The 19,073-nt window shown below is 40.8% G+C and overlaps 2 protein-coding genes across 3 annotated transcripts in view; one reads left to right on the top strand and one right to left on the bottom strand.

The window, feature by feature from the left end:
* The window catches only part of trappc12 (trafficking protein particle complex subunit 12), a 42,253-nt gene extending 41,730 nt beyond the window's left edge, over positions 1-523 (bottom strand). Inside the window, exon 1 of one of the 2 annotated variants that reach the window (XM_061842804.1) lies at positions 393-523. The gene's annotated coding sequence lies outside the window, so the exon portion shown is untranslated. Of the gene's footprint in view, positions 1-256 lie in introns of both variants that reach the window. The other variant, XM_061842805.1, reaches the window with a different exon arrangement.
* A 63-nt stretch (positions 524-586) lies between these two features.
* Positions 587-19,073, top strand: part of eipr1 (EARP complex and GARP complex interacting protein 1) — a 78,867-nt gene continuing 60,380 nt past the window's right edge. The window contains exons 1-2 of the mRNA XM_061842806.1: positions 587-726; positions 924-1,007. Coding sequence (XP_061698790.1) covers positions 685-726; positions 924-1,007 — 126 coding nt within the window. The 5' untranslated portion in view covers positions 587-684. The remainder of the gene's footprint in view (positions 727-923; positions 1,008-19,073) is intronic.

The following is a 19,073-nucleotide window of genomic DNA, read 5'->3' as shown; positions in this document are numbered from 1 at the left end:
AAATTATTGAAATAAATACGGAATATAAAACATTTTAAATATCCAATTAAACGAGATGACCTAACTACAGGACGGAGAGTCACAGAATTTTAGTATAATAAATCATTCATTCATTTTTCCGATAAAAAAAAGCAGCATCCAGGATATTGAGTTGACGAGTTGAAAGCTGTTCACGAGCAAGCACCATCACAGTGAGCAGTCAAACGCATTGCTTTCATTTTGCTACTTTGCTAAGGCAACAAGAAACGCAGCTTACCAAGCAGTGAATTAAAGGATTCAGAAACTAAAATACGGTTGTAAAAGCATATAATAGCCCAAAATTATCAAAGTAGCACTGTAATAACAGCAGGCAAACGTTGCATCAAAAATAAAATACAGGTACTAAAACTAACCTCACAGGCTCAAGCACACAACAATATTGCGCACGCGCGGTTGCTCTTGCTACCAGGAAGCTTTATGTACGGCACATCGAAGCTGACAAATATTATAAGACGCCCTGTTTTGTATTCCTGAATGAAAGTACGTACGGTTAAATACGCATTCATGCTGAATATCAGTGGTTACACTACGTTAGCGCAGATACCTACGGAAATATTACTACTCGCGGAAGTGAGGGAAATGAGCATTGTCCTGGCAATAAAATATATTTAAAACCGCCGAATTCAGAAGTAACCTGCAGTTAAAATGGAGGACGATGCACCCGTAATATATGGACTTGAATTCCAGGTATCTGTCTTACGATTATTTCAAACTCTAGTAATTATTTTGCGAAGTGAGAGGATATTTTTACTGTTTTAAGTTTCATTACATGTGTAGTTGGTTTAACAAGATGTCTTCTGATATCTGTTGTTGCTTGAGATGTACATATATACGTATCTAACGTCCATTATTTTGCACGGTTTGTATCTTTGAATGTCTTTTAGGCACGTTCACTTACTGCACAGACAGCTGAAACTGATGCTATTCGTTTCCTTGTGGGCACACAGTCTCTAAAGTTTGACAACCAGGTGAGAAAACAGATAACACAAGTAACAGTTTTACGCTTCTTCTTTTCCTTTCGGCTTGTCCCGTAATGGGTCGCCACAGCGTGTTATTCTAATATGAACGGATATAATTTGGAAAATGAACCAACGGTCATCTATTGCATTGTGCATGGAAGTGATCGCACTTAATTCCAATAGACTATACTTACTTCCATCTGAATGTGTTTTTGAACTATTACTGTAACGACAGTTCGTTCTGTTCGCCTCTACAACCAGAGCTTTGATGAGGTCAGTACAGCGGCTTTTTCATTTTAACATGCATACATACAGTTCAAGCCAGAAGTTTACATACACTGCAAAAACACGTTTTATTTTTTATCTCACTGTCTCAAGTCGAATCAGACTAAACCTCTCCTGTTTCAGGGAAGTAAGGATGACCAAAATTATGTCATTTTGTTAAATGCCACAATAATGAGTGAGAATTTGTTAGAGAATTTCATATTATTTTCTTTGAGGTCAAAAGTTTACATGCATTTCCTTAGTATCCAGTAGCAGTTCCTTTGAACTGCATGACTTAGGTCAAACATTTTGGGTAACCTTCCAAACCTTCTACAAGCTTCTGACAATCCTGGCCTATTCCTCCTGGCAAAACTGTTGTAACTGAGTCAGCTTCGTCAGTTGCCTTGCTCACACATGCAATTTCAGATCTGCCTACAAATTTTTGATGGAATTCAGGACTTTGTTATGGCCCCTCCAAGACAATGACTTAGTTATCCCGAAGTCACTTCAGTCCTGATGCAGCAATACAGCTCCACAACATGATGCTGCCATCACCATGCTTCACACTTGGCATAGTGGTCTCAGGTCTACAAGCTCCCCCCTTTTTTCCATCCCCTGTGGTCTGGCGAAACTAAAATTGAACTGCTTGACCATAATAACAATCGTTACTTTTGTAAGAGAAAAGGGAAGCTTGCGAGCCTGGCAACATAATCCTAATTGAAATACGACATAGGCATTATCATGTAAGTTGTTTTTTCCATTTGAGGAACTGGCGCACTTGACAAAATAGAGGGCATCATAAAGAACGAACATGTGGAAATATTGAAGCAACATCTCAAGATATCAGCCAGGACATTAAAGCATGAGAGCAAATAGATCTTACAAAGGGATAGTGACCCAATCAATGACATAGAATAAAAACTAGACTGCACACTCTGCATCCATTATGTCTGCCGCCATGGTCAATAGGCTTTAACTTCCGGTCAGGGCAAAAAGCATGGGAAACATACACACATTGTTATGGAAAACTATGTGATCAATCTAAATACTTGGGATGCTTTGGATCCCAAGAGAGACGAAGATAATCTAAACATTAGCATCATGCCCAGGAAGGTTTAGAAGACACATTGATACATACAAATGTAATGGGAGGTACATACCTTTAATAATATTCCCCATGCCAAACACGTCAACTGTCACCCCACCACTCGTCTTAGTGTAGCAGGCATTTCAATTGATATATATTCCACATATTACAAGGGATTCTTCACTTTTTGTGCAAGAGGTTGAACAAACTCGGAAACATTATCAATGAATTCCATACACGTGTACACTCTTCACGGTTTCTACACCGGTCGCCTGACCGTGGTCAAGTGGCAGGGGGGACGTCTCTCCTGGGCTGAGGTTGTCCTCCTCAGGGTCTCATGTCGCACCTCCAAAGCTCAATGGCAGGAGTAGTAATAACACGGTGCATTGATTCGCTTTATTGGCGCTTAGCACACAACACGCATGCGCAATCCATCTCACCTACAGAATATGTACACCTGCACCAAGCCCACCGTCACAACACCCGCAACAACACATATTCAGTTGATACCCTTTTATAGAGATTTATTCTCTATGAACTTGAAATGTAACCTTTAGTATACACTTTCACTCATTTATACACAGATTGAGATACGTTTGCAACATCATTAATATTCAACACTATACAACCTGCGATACATAATAATTGTGATAAACTGTTATTCTGAAATATACATCAGTGACTATGATATACAAGAATTGTGATCAAGGTGTGATATATGCCTATGATACTGAAATATCAGTTAGTGTGGCACAAAATAATTGTGATGAAGTGTGATATATGCCTGGGATAATGAAATATATTATCAGTGATAGAAGCCACTTATACACCTAGAGCTAATACTTCAAACACATTAATCGGTACTGTAATGATATATTTTCCGCATTCATAATTAGAATAATTTATTATGAAGTTTAAACTGAAACCCACTTACCAGCCTGCACGGTTTTGACAGCCAACGGCGCAACAAGAATTAACCATCTTGACACCAAAAAAGTTATACCTAACTTATTCCAATTAAATTTGATGTCATTACAGTGAAGAAAATGAGTACTGTACTTACTTCTGTCCTGAGTCTAGAATCCACAACTCTTTCCCATAACTTCATTGTGTGGCTCTTCAACTTTACTCCTCCATGGTTCCCACAGATCTGAACATCGTCTTTGTTCTTAAAAATGGGAACTAGCACACTTTTCCTCCATTCTTCAGGCATCTTCTCGCCCGCGAGTATTCTGTTGAGTAAGTTGGTCAAAAACTCCACTGCCACCTCTCCAAATTGCTTCCATACCTCCACAGGTGTGTCATCAGCACCAACTGCCTTTCCATTTTTCATCCTTTGTAGTGTCTTCTAAGTTCCCCCTTACTAATCATTACCACTTCCTGGTCCTTTACACTTGCCTCTTGTACTCTTCCTTCTCTTTCATTTTCTTCATTCATCAACTTCTCGAAGTATTCTTTCCATGTATTTACCACTCTACTTGCACCACTCAACACATTTCTATCTCGATCCTTAATCACCCTGACCTGCTGCACATCCTTCCCATGTCTATCCCTCTGTCTGGCCAACCCGTAGAGAACCTTTTCTCCTTCTTTCGTATCCAACCAGGTGTACATGTTGTCATATGCCTCTTGTTTAGCCTTCGCCACCTCTACCTTTTCCCTACATTGCATCTCAATGTATGCCGTCCACCTCTCCTCAGTCCTTCTGTGTCCCACTTCGCTAATCTCTTTCCTTGTAGGACTTCCTGTATTTTGGGGTTCCACCACCAAGTCTCCTTCTCGCCTTTTCTACCACAAGACACACCAAATACTCTCCTGCCTGTCTCTCTGATCACCTGGGCTGCAGTAATTTAAAAGAAAAAAAATGTTAATTTTCCTCCCTACTACCAGAGTCATCCTATACAGCACCATCCTATGCTGTCGAGCTATATTGTCGCCTACCACTCCCTTACAGTCTGTTACCTCGTTCATCTTACATCATCTGCACAAAATATAATCCACCTGCATGCTTCTACCTCCGCTCTTGTAGGTCACTCTATGTTCCTGCCTCTTCTGGAAAAAAGTGTTCGCTATAGCCATTTCCATCCTTTTGCAAAGTCCACCACTATCTGTCCCTCAAAGTTCCTTTCCTGGATGCCGTACTTCACTTCACTTCTTCATCGCCCCTGTTTCCTTCACCAACATGTCCAATCCAATCTGCGCCATTCGCAACTCTCTCTCTCTGTCTGGGATGCTCAGAACGACTACATCTAGTTCCTTCAGGAATTTGTCTTTCATCTCGAGGTCACATCCTACCTGTGGGGCATAGCTGCTAATCATGTGATACATACAGTGAAGAAAATAAGTATTTGAATACCCTGCTGTATTGCAAGTTCTCCCACTTAGAAATCATGAAGGGGTTTGAAATGTTCAGTGCATGTCCACTGTGAGAGAGATGATCTAAAAAGAAACATCCAGAAATCACAATGTATGTTTTTTTTTTTTTTTTTTAACGATTTATTTGTGTGATACAGTTGCAAATAAATATTTGAAAACCTGAGAAAACCTTCTTCTTCTTTTCCTTTCGGCTTGTCCCATTAGGGGTCACCACAGCGTGTCATCTTTTGCCATCTTAGCCTATCTTCTGGATCTTCCTCTCTAACCCCAACTGCCCTCGTCTTCCTTCACCACATCCATAAACCTTCTCTTTGGTCTTCCTCTCGCTCTTTTGCCTGACAGCTCCATCCTCAGCATCCTTCTGCCAATATACTCACTCTCACGCCTCTGAACATGTCCAAACCATCAAAGTCTGCTCTCTCGAATCTTGTCTCCAAAACATCCAACTTTGGCTGTCCCTCTAATGAGCTCATTTCTAATCCTATCCAACCTGGTCACTCCGAGCGAGAACCTCAGCATCTTCATTTCTGCCACCTCCAGTTCTGCTTCCTGTTGTTTCTTCAGTGCCACGGTCTCTAATCCGTACATCATGGCCGCCCTCACCACTGTTTTGTAAACTTTGCCCTTCATCCTAGCAGAGACTCTTCTGTCACATAACACACCAGACACCTTTCGCCAGCTGTTCCAACCTGCTTGGACCCGTTTCTTCACTTCCTTACCACACTCACCATTGCTCTGGATCGTTGACCCTAAATATTTGAAGTCGTCCACCCTCGCTATCTCTTCTCCCTGTAGCCTCACTCTTCCCCCTCCACTTTTCTCATCCACGCACATATATTCTGTTTTACTTCGGCTAATCTTCATTCCTCTCCTTTCCAGTGCATGTCTCCATCTTTCTAATTGTTCCTCTGCATGCTCCTTGCTTTCACTGCATATCACAATATCATCTGCGAACATCATGGTCCAAGGGCATTCCAGTCTAACCTCATCTGCTCTGGATCGTTGACCCTAAATATTTGAAGTCGTCCACCCTCGCTATCTCTTCTCCCTGTAGCCTCACTCTTCCCCCTCCACTTTTCTCATCCACGCACATATATTCTGTTTTACTTCGGCTAATCTTCATTCCTCTCCTTTCCAGTGCATGTCTCCATCTTTCTAATTGTTCCTCTGCATGCTCCTTGCTTTCACTGCATATCACAATATCATCTGCGAACATCATGGTCCAAGGGGATTCCAGTCTAACCTCATCTGTCAGCCTATCCATTACCACTGCAAACAGGAAGGGGCTCAGAGCTGATCCCTGATGCAGTCCCACCTCCACCTTAAATTCCTCTGTCACACCTAAGGCACACCTCACCATTGTTCTGCTGCCATCATACATGTCCTGTACTATTTTAACATACTTCTCTGCCACACCAGACTTACGCATGCAGTACCACAGTTCCTCTCTTGGTACTCATAGGCCTTCTCTAGATCCACAAAGACACAATGTAGCTCCTTCTGACCTTCTCTGTACTTTTCCACTAGCATCCTCAAGGCAAATAATGCATCTGTTGTACTCTTTCTAGGCATGAAACCATACTGTTGCTCGCAGATACTTACTTATGTCCTGAGTCTAGCCTCCACTACTCTTTCCCATAACTTCATTGTGTGGCTCATCAACTTTATTCCTTTATAGTTCCCACAGCTCTGAACATCCCTTTGTTCTTAAAAATGGGAACTAGAACACTTTTCCTCCATTCTTCAGGCATCTTTTCGCCCGCTAGTATTCTGTTGAATAAGTTGGTCAAAAACTCCACAGCCATCTCTCCAAATTGCTTCCATACCTCTACCGGTATGTCATCAGGACCAACTGCCTTTCCATTTTTCATCCTTTGTAGTGCCTTTCTGACTTCCCCCTTGGTAATCCTTGCCACTTCCTGGTCCTTCACACTTGCCTCTTCAACTCTTCCTTCTCTCTCATTTTCTTCATTCATCAACTTCTCAAAGTATTCTTTCCATCTATTTAGCACACTACTGGCACCAGTCAACACATTTCCATCTCTATCCTTAATCACCGTAACCTGCTCCACATCCTTCCCATCTCTATCCCTCTGTCTGGCCAACCTGTAGAGATCCTTTTCTCCTTCTTTCGTGTCCAACCTGGTGTACATGTCTTCATATGCCTCTTGTTTAGCCTTTGCCACCTCTACCTTTGCCCTACGTCGCATCTCGATGTACTCCTTTCGCCTCTCCTCAGTCCTCTCAGTATCCCACTTCTTCTTCGCTAATCTCTTTCCTTGTATGACTCCTTGTATTTTGGGGTTCCACCACCAAGTCTCCTTCTCCCCTTTCCTACCAAAAGACACACCAAGAAAACCTGATAAAACCAATGTTAATATTTGGTACAGTGGTCTTTGTTTGCAATTACAGAGGTCAAAATGTTTCCTGTAGTTGTTCACCAGGTTTGCACACATTGCAGGAAGGATTTTGGCCCACTCCTCCACACAGATCTTCTCTAGATCAGACAGGTTTCTGGGCTGTAGCTCAGAAACACAGAGTTTCAGCTCCCTCCAAAGATTTTCTATTGGCGTAAGTCTGGAGACTGGCTAGGCCACGCCAGATCCTTGATATGGTTCTTATGGAGCCACTCCTTGGTTTTCCTGGCTGTGTGCTTCGGGTCATTGTTATGTTGAAAGACCCAGCCACGACCCATCTTCAATGCTCTGACTGAGGGAAAGAGGTTGTTCCCCAAAGTCTCACAATACATGGTCGCGGTCATCCTCTCCTTAATACAGTGCAGTCGTCCTGTCCTATGTGCAGAAAAATCCCCAAAGCATGATATTACCACACCCATGCTTCACAGTAAGGAATGTGTTCTTGGGATGGAACTCATCATTCAAACACGGTTAGCGGAATTATGACCAAAAAGTTCGATTTTGGTCTCATCTGACCATAAAACTTTCTCCCATGACTCCTCTGCATCATCCAAATGGTCATTTGCAAACTTAAGACAGGCCTTGCCATGTGCTGGTTTGCAGGGGAACTTTATGTTCCATGCATGTTTTCAAACCATGACGTCTTCGTGTATTACCAACAGTCACCTTGGAAATGGTAGTCCCAGCTCTTTTCAGGTCATTGACCAAGTCCTGTAGTGTAGTCCTGGGCTGATATCTCACCTTTCTAAGGATCATTGAGACTCCACGAGGTGATATCTTGCATTGGGCTCCACTCCGATTGAGATTGACCATTATGTTTAGATTCTTCCATTTTCTAATGATTGCTCCAACAGTGCTCCAACTTATTTGCAGTTGTGTCACACAAATAAATCGTTAAAAAATAATACATTGTGATTTCTGGATTTTTCTTTTTGGATTATCTCTCTCACAGTGGAAATGCATCTACGATGAATATTTCAGACCCCTCCATGATTTCTAAGTGGGAGAACTTGCAATATAGCAGGGTGTTGAAATACTTATTTCCTTCACTGTAACACCCTCAATTTCAAATTTCAGCCTTATCACTTAATCTGATACTCTTTTCACCTCCAAGACATTCTTAGCCAGCTCTTCATTTAAAATAACCCCTACTCCATTTCTCTTCGCATCTACTCCATGGTGAAATAATTTAAACTCTGCTCCTAAATGTCTAGCCTTACTACCTTTCCACCGCTCTCTTGGATGCACAATATATCAACCTTTCTCCCAATCATCATGTCAATCAACTCCTGAGCTTTTCCTGTCATAGTACCAACATTCAAACTCCCTACACTCAGTTGTAGGCTCTGTGCATTCTTCTTCTGCCGATGAATCCAGTTTCCTTCTCTTCGACCCACAGTAGCTGAATTTCCACCGACACCCTGAGGTTAGCTGTGGTGGGGGCGGGCGTTGTTAACCCGGGCCACGACCGATCTGGTATGGTATTCTTTAGATGAACGCTCATATTTGTTTGGCACAGTTTTACACCAGATGGCCTTCCTGACACAACCCTCTGCATTTATCCGGGCTTGGGACTGGCCTCAGATTGCACTGGCTTGTGCCCCATAGCGCTGCAGGTTTTGTTTAACCTGGTTTCATGCACTGTGCAACTATACCTCAGCATACTATTCTTTTCCAAGCAAACTTTTGACAGCGACAGTGTATTATTAGTCATTGTGACCTTGTGTTAAATGATGTGGCTAGTGATTGTGTATATTCGTTAATAAATTAGACGTTTTGGTGGGATTTATAATATTACAATATAATAGTTCTCTAATTGCATCAACCTTTGCAACACCATTTGAAACCACACAGTCTGTCCAGCATTTAAAATGCAATAACTAACAACTGGACTTCAGCCCAAGTGTCATTATTTATGATACACACAACTGTTACATGTCCATCCATTTGGTGTTTGAAACTCTGGTTTCTCTGGCTATTGTTTAATTTTTTTTGCTTGTTTTGTTCCATCTATATTTGTATGTGTGAATGATGAGAAAGAAGAATGTGCGTGAATACATGCCTGGATGCACATCTTGCAGAGGTCATTACAGGGACAGATGAGAGAAACAGTTGGTGCTAAACAGGGGGAGAAATAATTAGCTCTCTGAGAAACAGAGAGGGATGATGGTGAAAGAGTGAGAAATGTCTGCCTAGAGAAAAATTTGCCTGTTTTCTGGCAGACTTGAATGTGAAAATGGTCTGGCACCAAATGCAAACCGAGCTCATTCCAAAAAATGGTGCTTATTGGAAAAAGTGACAATGTCCACTTGATTGATATATTTTTTTACCACACATTGTCAATACATGTAGTTGAATGTACAATTCTTCATGCTTTTTTTTTTTTATTAAGGCTAGCATTCTAGCTTAGGTTGGGCCGCAGCCTTGGTGCACAAAATAAGATAACCAAGGAAGCTGGTGTAAACTAGTTGTGTGCAAAACAACTCATGAAACTCTCCATGGAAACACCACTGTAACTTTCACTCAAAGAAAAATGTTTCTATGCTTCCTTCAAGCCTGGTTGCTATCACGCCGCCAAGGGCCACAACCCCACTGTGATTGGTCGGTTCGTCAGCTCCCCACACAACACTAAAAGTGCCATTTGTATAAAACTTCAGGGCCACACTATCATTTAACTTTTATAGTCAGGTGGGGGCCACAAAATATCATCTTGGGGCCACAAATGGCCCACAGGCCACCAGTTTAGGACCCCTGATTTACAGGATGAATATTTATTCATAACGAGTGGGCCAGCAGATTTCCCACTGAACAGGGTCAGTGAAGAGGTACATAGACGTGTCAGGTTCTGCATCTGAAACAAGACGTGCAAAGCAGGAGTACAGCCGAGGAGAGGTGTAGAAATCTATGGGAGGAAAAGACACTAGTTAGGATCAAGTTTAATGACAAGGCAAATTTGAGGTAGATGTGACAAACTCTGTTTTGTCACCTTTCCCAAAACCAAACCTTTCCCCAATTTGTTTTACGTCACAGTGAATTTTTGATTTAGCAAGGGGTGGCACATTTTCACAAAGGGTCAGAAAAGTTTTGATGTTTTTTGTTCTCCCTTAATCATTTGAATTGTCATTTGAAAACTGCATTTTGTATTTCTTTTGGTTTTTACTGAGTTATATTAAAATTGGTGTTAAGACTTGAAAACTTTCCATGTGGTAGATATGCCAAAAAAAAAAAATCAGGAGGGTACTAATATTCTTTCACGCCACCGTATAGAAACATGTAATTCCTAGACCATTCACCGGATTTGAAGTGAATCATCACTGTAAAAATGATTGTTTTCAAGCAAAACTGAGTCAGAAGTCAAGCTTTCTATTTACAACCCACAAAAATGTGACTGCCCAACAACATTCTCTTAATTTTGTCATAACTAAAAATTTTCTAAATAGCATGACAAACATGATCTCCTTTTTAGATTTATTTTTTTTTGAGTCAGATCAGGAACCAGTCTAAAACCCTCAACTATTACTGAAGTGTACATGCAGAACCAATTTGAATTCTACCAAGCGGGAAACTCATGTGCTGATGAACCTGACATTTTTTTTTACTGAAACCCCCAAGAAAACTTGACCAAACATGGACAGGTGGTTGTGAACTGAAGTATTGTTTCGACCATTTTGCATTTTCACCTGGTCTACAGTTTGACTATAGCGTTTGAACTTTTTATGGACAGAAGCAGGAGCATAGATCCATTTTTTCCCAACAGGTAACATAACTAAGCTATTTCCAGGCCTTCACCTACTTCTGTGCTGAGGTTTTATTTCAAAATCAGATTGGCACAGCTCTGTCGACCCCTGCATTAAGTTACTTTTGATAGTGTTTAATGTTAATCATGTCTGAAGTTCTTAAAGGGCTACACTCATAATTCCAAACACCGTTAAACATGCTGCTGGTGTTTACTCTCGATAATAATGGTAAAAGTAAAAAAAAAAAAAAAAAGTGCTGTTTCTTTAATGAATGTTGGGGTATGTGAATAATGGAAGAAAAAGTGGTGAAACTGGATGAGATTTTCTCTCTTTTTAGTAAAAAAAGGTCTCGTCTGAAGCCAAAGTAGAAAATACACGAGATGGTGTATCATGTTAAAATTCCACCTTGGCACAGCCTGATAGTGGGTGAAAGCATAGACAATAGAGTGCATAAAAAGCTAATTCTGTATTTTAAATATAGGAGACCTCATAACATTAACCTTAAAACTGGTTGGTAGCATCATTACGCTTTCAACATGCATTGCTAACAATATTTTGCAAGCAATAATTCAGTTTTACACCAAGAAAAACAGACAGGGATATCATTGTGGGTTGAAAAAAAAAATTAAACAAAGTTGGAAGCGACATTTAAAATTTACAGTTCATAGTTGGCTTGGTTTGGTTAGCAATGTATTTTTTGTTTGACATTTTCATTGTAAGTTTTCAAAAACACAAAATTGTTCTTGAAAATGTTTTGATGGGAATGTAAATGCTGTAATATGAATCTTTGAATGAGGCATGTAACTTCAATGGATGAGACTGATCTGACCACAGTGCATACGTCTGATGTTGCTCACAGTGGTCAAAGGGGGCGCTCACTGCCTTAGTGTGTTTGCTCAGACATAAAAAATTAGAGGGAAATTTGGTTGTAGGCAACTTTGAAGCCCAAGGCTTGCTTGCATAAAGCCTTCGTAACTGAAGAGTACTCTTACCTTACAACACAGCAGATAAGAAACCACTTAACGAGCATGCTTAACTGCCATGGTGTAGTGATAGGATAAGCAAACTCAAAGGCGAATGGCTTTGTAAAAGCATGCCCATGTCCATGCTGATTACATGCAAAGCAACAATACTTTTATACACTTGTAATTATAGTTTATATTTTTAATAACTATAAATTTCACAGTCATTACGATGCACCTACTACATTGTTAAGCTTTGGGACTTATTATTTAAGTGGCAACATATGATCATATAGCTGAAATATTGCTGTCTGGCACAACCAGTCAATCCAGTATTGGTCATGGAATTTTGTATTGAGTAGCTGGAAAGTCATGGAAAATTCATGGAATTTTGATTCTCTGGAAGTGTAAGAACCCTGTTCATGGGTAGGTGTATGGCAGACGTGCACAAATTTTATGAAAGTGATGTAAATAAGGCTACAGTCAGAGAGCGGGATTTTAATGCTAAATTAGTGTTTTTGGTGCCTTGGTTCACATTTCCAATTAGCTGATTTCCCGTTTGAACATCAAACTACCAAAAAGTTCTCCATATCCACATTGAGCATACAATGATGTCACGCAGTTCTGATTTTGCATTGTGTATAAAGTACACTACGTTACTATACTGTATACATACTGAATACTGTTTAGACATTGAACATTGTGATCCACCAAAAGACAGCAGCACTAAGAGGCCTGCGCATTTTCCTCTGAGAAGATGCAACAAAGATTTTCCTGAAGTGCTTGGTAAGTACATAAAAAGTAACTAATTCCCATAAGAGGTTTTAAAGGATGAGTTCATTCAAAATGGAAATATACACCACATCAGTGCAGTCAACATAATTTTATGGTAAGGATTGCACTTCTCTGTCTCGGTCTCTTTTTTTATGCTGAGAAGCAGCTGGGTATTGTTGGTGTATTTTCAGTAGTAGAAAATGCTTTTCTATAAAACTCATCACATGTTTGGTAGGGTGAAGCTAATGTCATTAACAAAAGAAAAATAAAATAAAAAAGTTTTAAAATGTCAAATCACTAGAAATGTTTTGTCTTGAGTTTTTATTATCTCACAAAATAATGCACAGTTCTTTCATTTGAGGACACTGATATTTTGGAACCAGAGCTGAACAGTCTGTTGCCTTCCTCACCACCCTAACCAGTGACAATACCGGTACATCTGTGTGAGACCAGCCAGTTGTGTTGGAAGGGGACATAGTGATGCATAACATTCTAGACCTGTCAGGGGCATTGGCATAACTGCCTTCTGTATGCCCTCAGCATTGATGCTCCAAAACAGATGAGGTATACCTTTGAAGCAATTCAGGGCTTCTTTTTTGAGCTTGGTAGCTGTGGATGCTCACAGTGCATAAGGTCCATGAAAAAAAGCTTTTGCTATGACTGTTGATCGAGAAGTCGGATAAGACTTTGACTTGTGTTCATTAGCCTATTGAAGTGCATTGTAATTGAGTAGTAAAAAAATAAAGTGGTTAAAACCCTTTACTTCTGATATGATCATTTACCACTTTCCAGTTACATTTGGTGGACATTCCTCCCCCCCCCCCACATACATATTGTTTTCCTTTATTGGTTCTGGACTTAAATTTTAACCTATGTGATGTGGTCCTCAAAGCACTTAAAAATGTTTTTTTTTTTTGGTTGTTTTTACAGAATTGACCTGGCTACCTATGACATTCTGAAATAAATGTTAAGGCTCTGTTTAACAAAATTAATATATAATAACGTTCAGTTGTGCTATGCTTTATTCAAAATCTACTTATTGAGCAGTTTTCTAATGACAGGGAAAAAAAATAACTCACTGTAGTAAAAATTGTATGATTATATAACAATATTTGTGTTTGGTGAATTTAGGAATACATGGCACTGAAGAAAGAAATGTATTTATTTTTTATTCAACAAGAATAAAATGTATTTGTTCAAGGCTGAAATGCATGGTGTTGAAACCAGAATTTCTTCATTGGCCTTATCGGCTAATCCCAACTAAGTCAAGAAAATTCAACATAACAAAACTCTCGTCATAACTTGTAAATCTCAAGTCAACAACAACCGGTATATGAAATTTAATACAATAATTATATTACAAAATCCTCAAAGATGACTTCAATTAACCCAACAACAAAAACATTTAAATTGTAATATAATGCCTGTTTAACTTCAAAACAAGCATGTTCTAAATTTAATCCTAGATTAAACAAAAAACTAATTTGAAAAAAAAAACAAAATAGAAATGAAAAAACAATAGAAAAATGTTCTCAATAAATATTAAGACACATCTTGGGCTCTGAGGGTCAGTGTGATACACTAGTACAAAAGTCACGATGAAGTCTTAGTAGAACTCGTTTTTCATAGAATGTGAAGAATACAGTGCTGTGAAAGAGTCCATTGCCCTAGTCCTCTTCACAGATTGTCTCTAGATAGCCAGGTTTCTAAACTCTAGCTGAGAAACACCAAGTTTGAGGTAATTCCAAAGATTTTCTATTGGATTTATGTCTGGAGACTGGCTTGGCCACACCAGAACCTTGTTATGCTTCTTATGGGGCCACTCCTTGGTTATCTTAGCTGTGAACTTCTGGTCATTGTCATGTTGGAAGACCCAGCCACAACCCATCTTTATTCCTCTAACTGAGGGAAGGAGGTTATTCCTCAAAATCTCACAATGCATGGCTCCAGTCATCCTCTCCTAAATACAGTGCAGTCGTCATGTCCCATGTATAGCAAAACACTCCAAAAGAATAAGACAGGCCTGGACGTGTGATGATTTAAGCAGGGTAGCCTTCCGTACCATACATGATTTTCAACCATGACGTTGTAGTGTATTAGCCACAGTAACCTTGGAAACAGTGGTGCAAGCTCTCTTCAGGTCATTGACCAGCTCCTCCCGTCTAATTCTGGGATGATTCCTCACCTTTCTTACAATCATTTATACACCACAAGCCGAGCTCTTGCTTGGAGCCCCTGTCCAAGGGAGATGGACAATCATGTTTAGCTTCTTCCATTCTCTAATAATTAAGTGATGAAAGTCCTCCGGATTTTTGGATTTTTAATTTTTCATGAAAATTGCTCCGGAAAAAATGAGGAAAAATCGCCTAAAAATAATTCGGATATTAGCTGACATCATTGGACGAACATGCGTTTGAGTTCGTTGTTTTGCATTCACGAGCGTAGCCATGTTGAGGCACTAACACTAGTAACAGTAACGCCCCTCCACTCGCATTCTCTCCCATCCCCTCATTCTCGCTTATTTTGTGTGGTCTTGACATTAATTTACGTGTTTATTTCATAAACGCTGTTCACTAAATAAGGCTGCTACAAAAAACAACCGGTTTTCACCAGGAAACAGGAAATGCAAGTTAACCGTACTGAGCATGTACAGACCAAGTACAAAAGCGCATGTTCAGAACTGCTTCACGTCATGCGAGCGCATTTACATCGAAAGTCATCAACATCATGAGCCATGTCAAAGGAAATTCAGTTACACCAGGGGTGCTCATTGCGTCGATCGCGAGGCAGTGTGACCACCAAACCACGAAAAAAAACCAGTATCATCCACCTCGTCGCCTGATCCAGGTGTGGCCAATACGTCGAGCGCATGCACATAAAGGCGCGTTCTAGCAAGCCGGCCAACTAATTACGGCAGTCCCGTGGTGCGTGTTCCCCCCCCCCCCCCCCACACACACACACAACAATACGTGACAGTTGCCGATAGGAGTGTTTGTTCCAATGTATCGCTAGCTTGTTGCCACGAACGCCGTTTATGTTGAACTAAACTTTCAGCATTTTCAAAACATTGCGAGTATAGACCGTTCGTGTTTATTCCTTGACAGGCCAGTACATTTAACTTGTCTTCAGATCAAGTTTGGCAGATCAATTTATTGATTATTGATGAAAATTTTTAAATACCGTTTTATATCATGTTCTACTAATATCAGTTGAAATAGGAAATTATCATTTCTGAGTTTTAAATTTTAGTTTTCTATTTTAGTTATGTATTTGTTCATTTTATTTCTAATTTACAGTTATGTTATATTAACTTTGGTAACTTTATCTGCAAGGATGACTGACCACACCCGTACATGTTTCAAATGTGAGTGACTGTGTGTATCAAAATATTAAAGGCAACTGATTATACTATTAGTATTACTAGATCTGTATCTAAGATAGTGATCAATGTGGTCGAGTGTATCAGTACAACGCGACGTAACAAGTTTGGGGGGAAAGAATGCCCCCGGACCTTCTAGTGCTCACATTTGTATTTTCAGGAATTTTCACGAAAGTCCACTTTAATGTCTTAAATAATTGCTCCAACATTGTCTCTTTTTTCATCAAGCAGCTTGGCAATTGCCCTGTCGCCCTTTCCAGCTTTGTGGAGGGCTACAATTTTGTCTCAGATGTCTTTGGACAGCTCTTTGGTCTTAGCCATGTTAATAATCTAAGATAAAAATTTAATTCCCCTCTATGATTTCAAAGTGGGAGAATTTGCAAAATCACAGGGTGTCCAAATACTTATTTTCCTCACTTTAGCTCTCAAAAGAATCAATATTTGGACATAAACACTGTATAAACGCTTATGATCAGTCAATGTAACAAGTCTCGCACATATTCTTAATATTCTATGAATCACAGGATGTTCAAATACTTACTTTTCACACTGTACAAGTGCTGCAAGTTCAATGCTAATTTTCATGAGCTCGTTAATGGTGTTGTTCAGACATTGTGCATTAGGTTTTCGCTTTTGTGAACAAAAACAAAGAAAGAAACAAAGACTGACACAGTCAGAAACAGTCAAATGAATTTACTACTGAGTGTGTGGATGCTTTCAGTGTTAGTTACAAAGACAAAATAAGACTCCTTCTGAGCCATAATTTCTTCAACTACGAGAGAATCACGTTTTGAAGTGCCTACAATTACCATTTGGATTCCTTTGTAATGTAAAGGGAATAATTAATAGAATGTGTTATTGTTCTATGAAGTGGGCTCTTCTATCTCTGGGATTGAGGTCACAAAGGTGCTTAAATAGCAGAGCCCCAGGGGTAGATGAGAGTCGCCCAGAATTCCTAAAGGCTCTGTTTGTTGTGTGGCTGTCCTGGTTGACACATCTCTGCAACATCGCGGGGACATTGGGGACAGTCCCTCTGGATTGGGAGACTGGGGTGATGGCTCCCTTTTTAAGAAGGGCAGCCGTAGCATGTGTTCAAACTATAGGAGGATCACACTCCTCATCCTCCCTGGTAAGGTCTATTCAGGGGTGCTGGATAGGCGGGTCCATCAGGAAGTCAAATCTCAGGTTCAGGAGGAGCAATATGGTTTTCAGTGGAACAGTGGACAAGCTCTACATCCTCGGCAGGATGGGTGCATGCGAGTTCACCCAACCAGTCTATGTGTTTTGTGGACTTGAAGAAGGCGGTCGACCGTGTCCCTCAGGGAGTCCTGTGGGGGGTTCTTTGGGAGTATGGGTTACCGAATCCCCTGATATGGGCTGTTTGGTCCCTGTACGAGCAGTGTCCGAGTTTGTTCCGTACTGCTGGAAATACTTTTATGGACAGAATCTTTAGGCGCAGCCGAGGCGTAGAGGGTGTCCAGATTGTGGAGTGGTTTGCAGCCAAGTGTGAAGTGGCTGGGATGAAAATCAACACCTCCAGTTCTGAGACCATGGTCCTCAGTCGGAAAAGGGTGGCTTGCCCTCTCTGAGTCGGGGATGAGATGCTGCCCCAAGTGGAGGAGTTAAATTATCTTGGGGTCTTGTTCACGAGTGAGGGAAGAATGGAGCTGGAGATCGACAGGCAGATTGGTGCAGCGTCTACAGTGATGAGGACTTTGTATCTGTTCGTTTTGGTAAAGACGGAGCTAAGTCAAAAGGCAAAGCTCTCAATTTACCAGTGGATCTAGGTTCCTACCCTCCACTATGGGCACCAGATGCGGGTTGTGACAGAAAGAAATAGATCCCGGATACAAGCAGCCGAAATGAGTTTCCTCCGCAGCTCTCCCTTAGATATAGGGTGAGAAGCTCTGTCATCCGGGAGGGGCTCAGTGTCGAGCCGCTGCTCCTCCGCATTGAGAGGAGCCAGATGAGGTGGCTGGGGCATCTGATCCAGATGCCATCCTGGTGAGGTGTTCAGGGCATGTCCCACTGGAAAGAGACCCCAGGGACAACCTAGGACACGCTGGAGAGACTATGTCTCTCAGCTGGCCTGGGAACACTTTGGGATCCCTCCGGAAGAGCTGGAATAAGTGGCCGGGGAAAGGGAGGTCTTGGTATCCCTGCTGAAGCTACTTCCCCTGCAACCTGACCCGGAGAAGTGGTAGAAGATGGATGGACGAATGTATTATTGTTGTTGTTGTTGTTATTATTATTTTAATTTAAATTTGTCATTAGTGGTTGATATGTCTTCATTTTATTTTTAGTTTGTTTCAGAAACATGACACATGCCTAAAAAAAATTGATGAACTCACAGTTTGGTTGGGAACAAGTTGGTTTTACTGTATTGCTCGAGGTAACTTGCATATGCAGACATGGTTTAGAAATGTATGTGTGGGTTTTTTTAGATTAATATAAGAGAGCAAATACGAGTAAATCTTAATAATAACATTTCTATTCTTACCTGGCTACCATTGCATGTTTTAATCAAGTTTTCAACATATTTTAGTCATGGAATTAATTGTATTATCCACTTTTTGCTTGTTTGCTAGCAATTGTCTTAAGTTTGGCTGGTTTTAAACATACAGTAAGATTTTCCGATTGGAATTTTAGCCTGGAGAGCACCTTCTGTACCCATAAGCCTTCTGGCCTCTCCACCTCCCATTAAGCATAATGCAATGTGGAAATGTCTCTTAACTCGCAAAGCACCTCTCAAATCCCTTGGAGACCAGTAGCAAGAATGACAGATCGGAGTGTGTGTCGGCATGGCATTTAAGGCCACTAACGAGATAAAGTGCCCAAGCTTGGCACCTCTCACCCGCATGCTACTCCTCCATACTGCTTACTGTTGTCTGTGTGGCTAAAGAGCTTTAGAACAGAGGCCCCTGAAGTGGGGTCCACAAGGCAGCTTGGTTTTATCCCTCCCTTACGTCCTCTTCCCTCCTCCCTCCACTCTTTCTCTCCCTGCCTCTATTCCAGCACATAATTAAAAGCGCTGGGCCAAGTGCCCAAGTGGTTCAAAGTTATGAGTCACTCCCGAGCC

Source organism: Syngnathoides biaculeatus, chromosome 15 (assembly GCF_019802595.1).
Source record: "Syngnathoides biaculeatus isolate LvHL_M chromosome 15, ASM1980259v1, whole genome shotgun sequence".
Lineage (NCBI taxonomy): Eukaryota > Metazoa > Chordata > Actinopteri > Syngnathiformes > Syngnathidae > Syngnathoides > Syngnathoides biaculeatus.
This window is presented reverse-complemented; position numbering and strand designations above follow the sequence as displayed.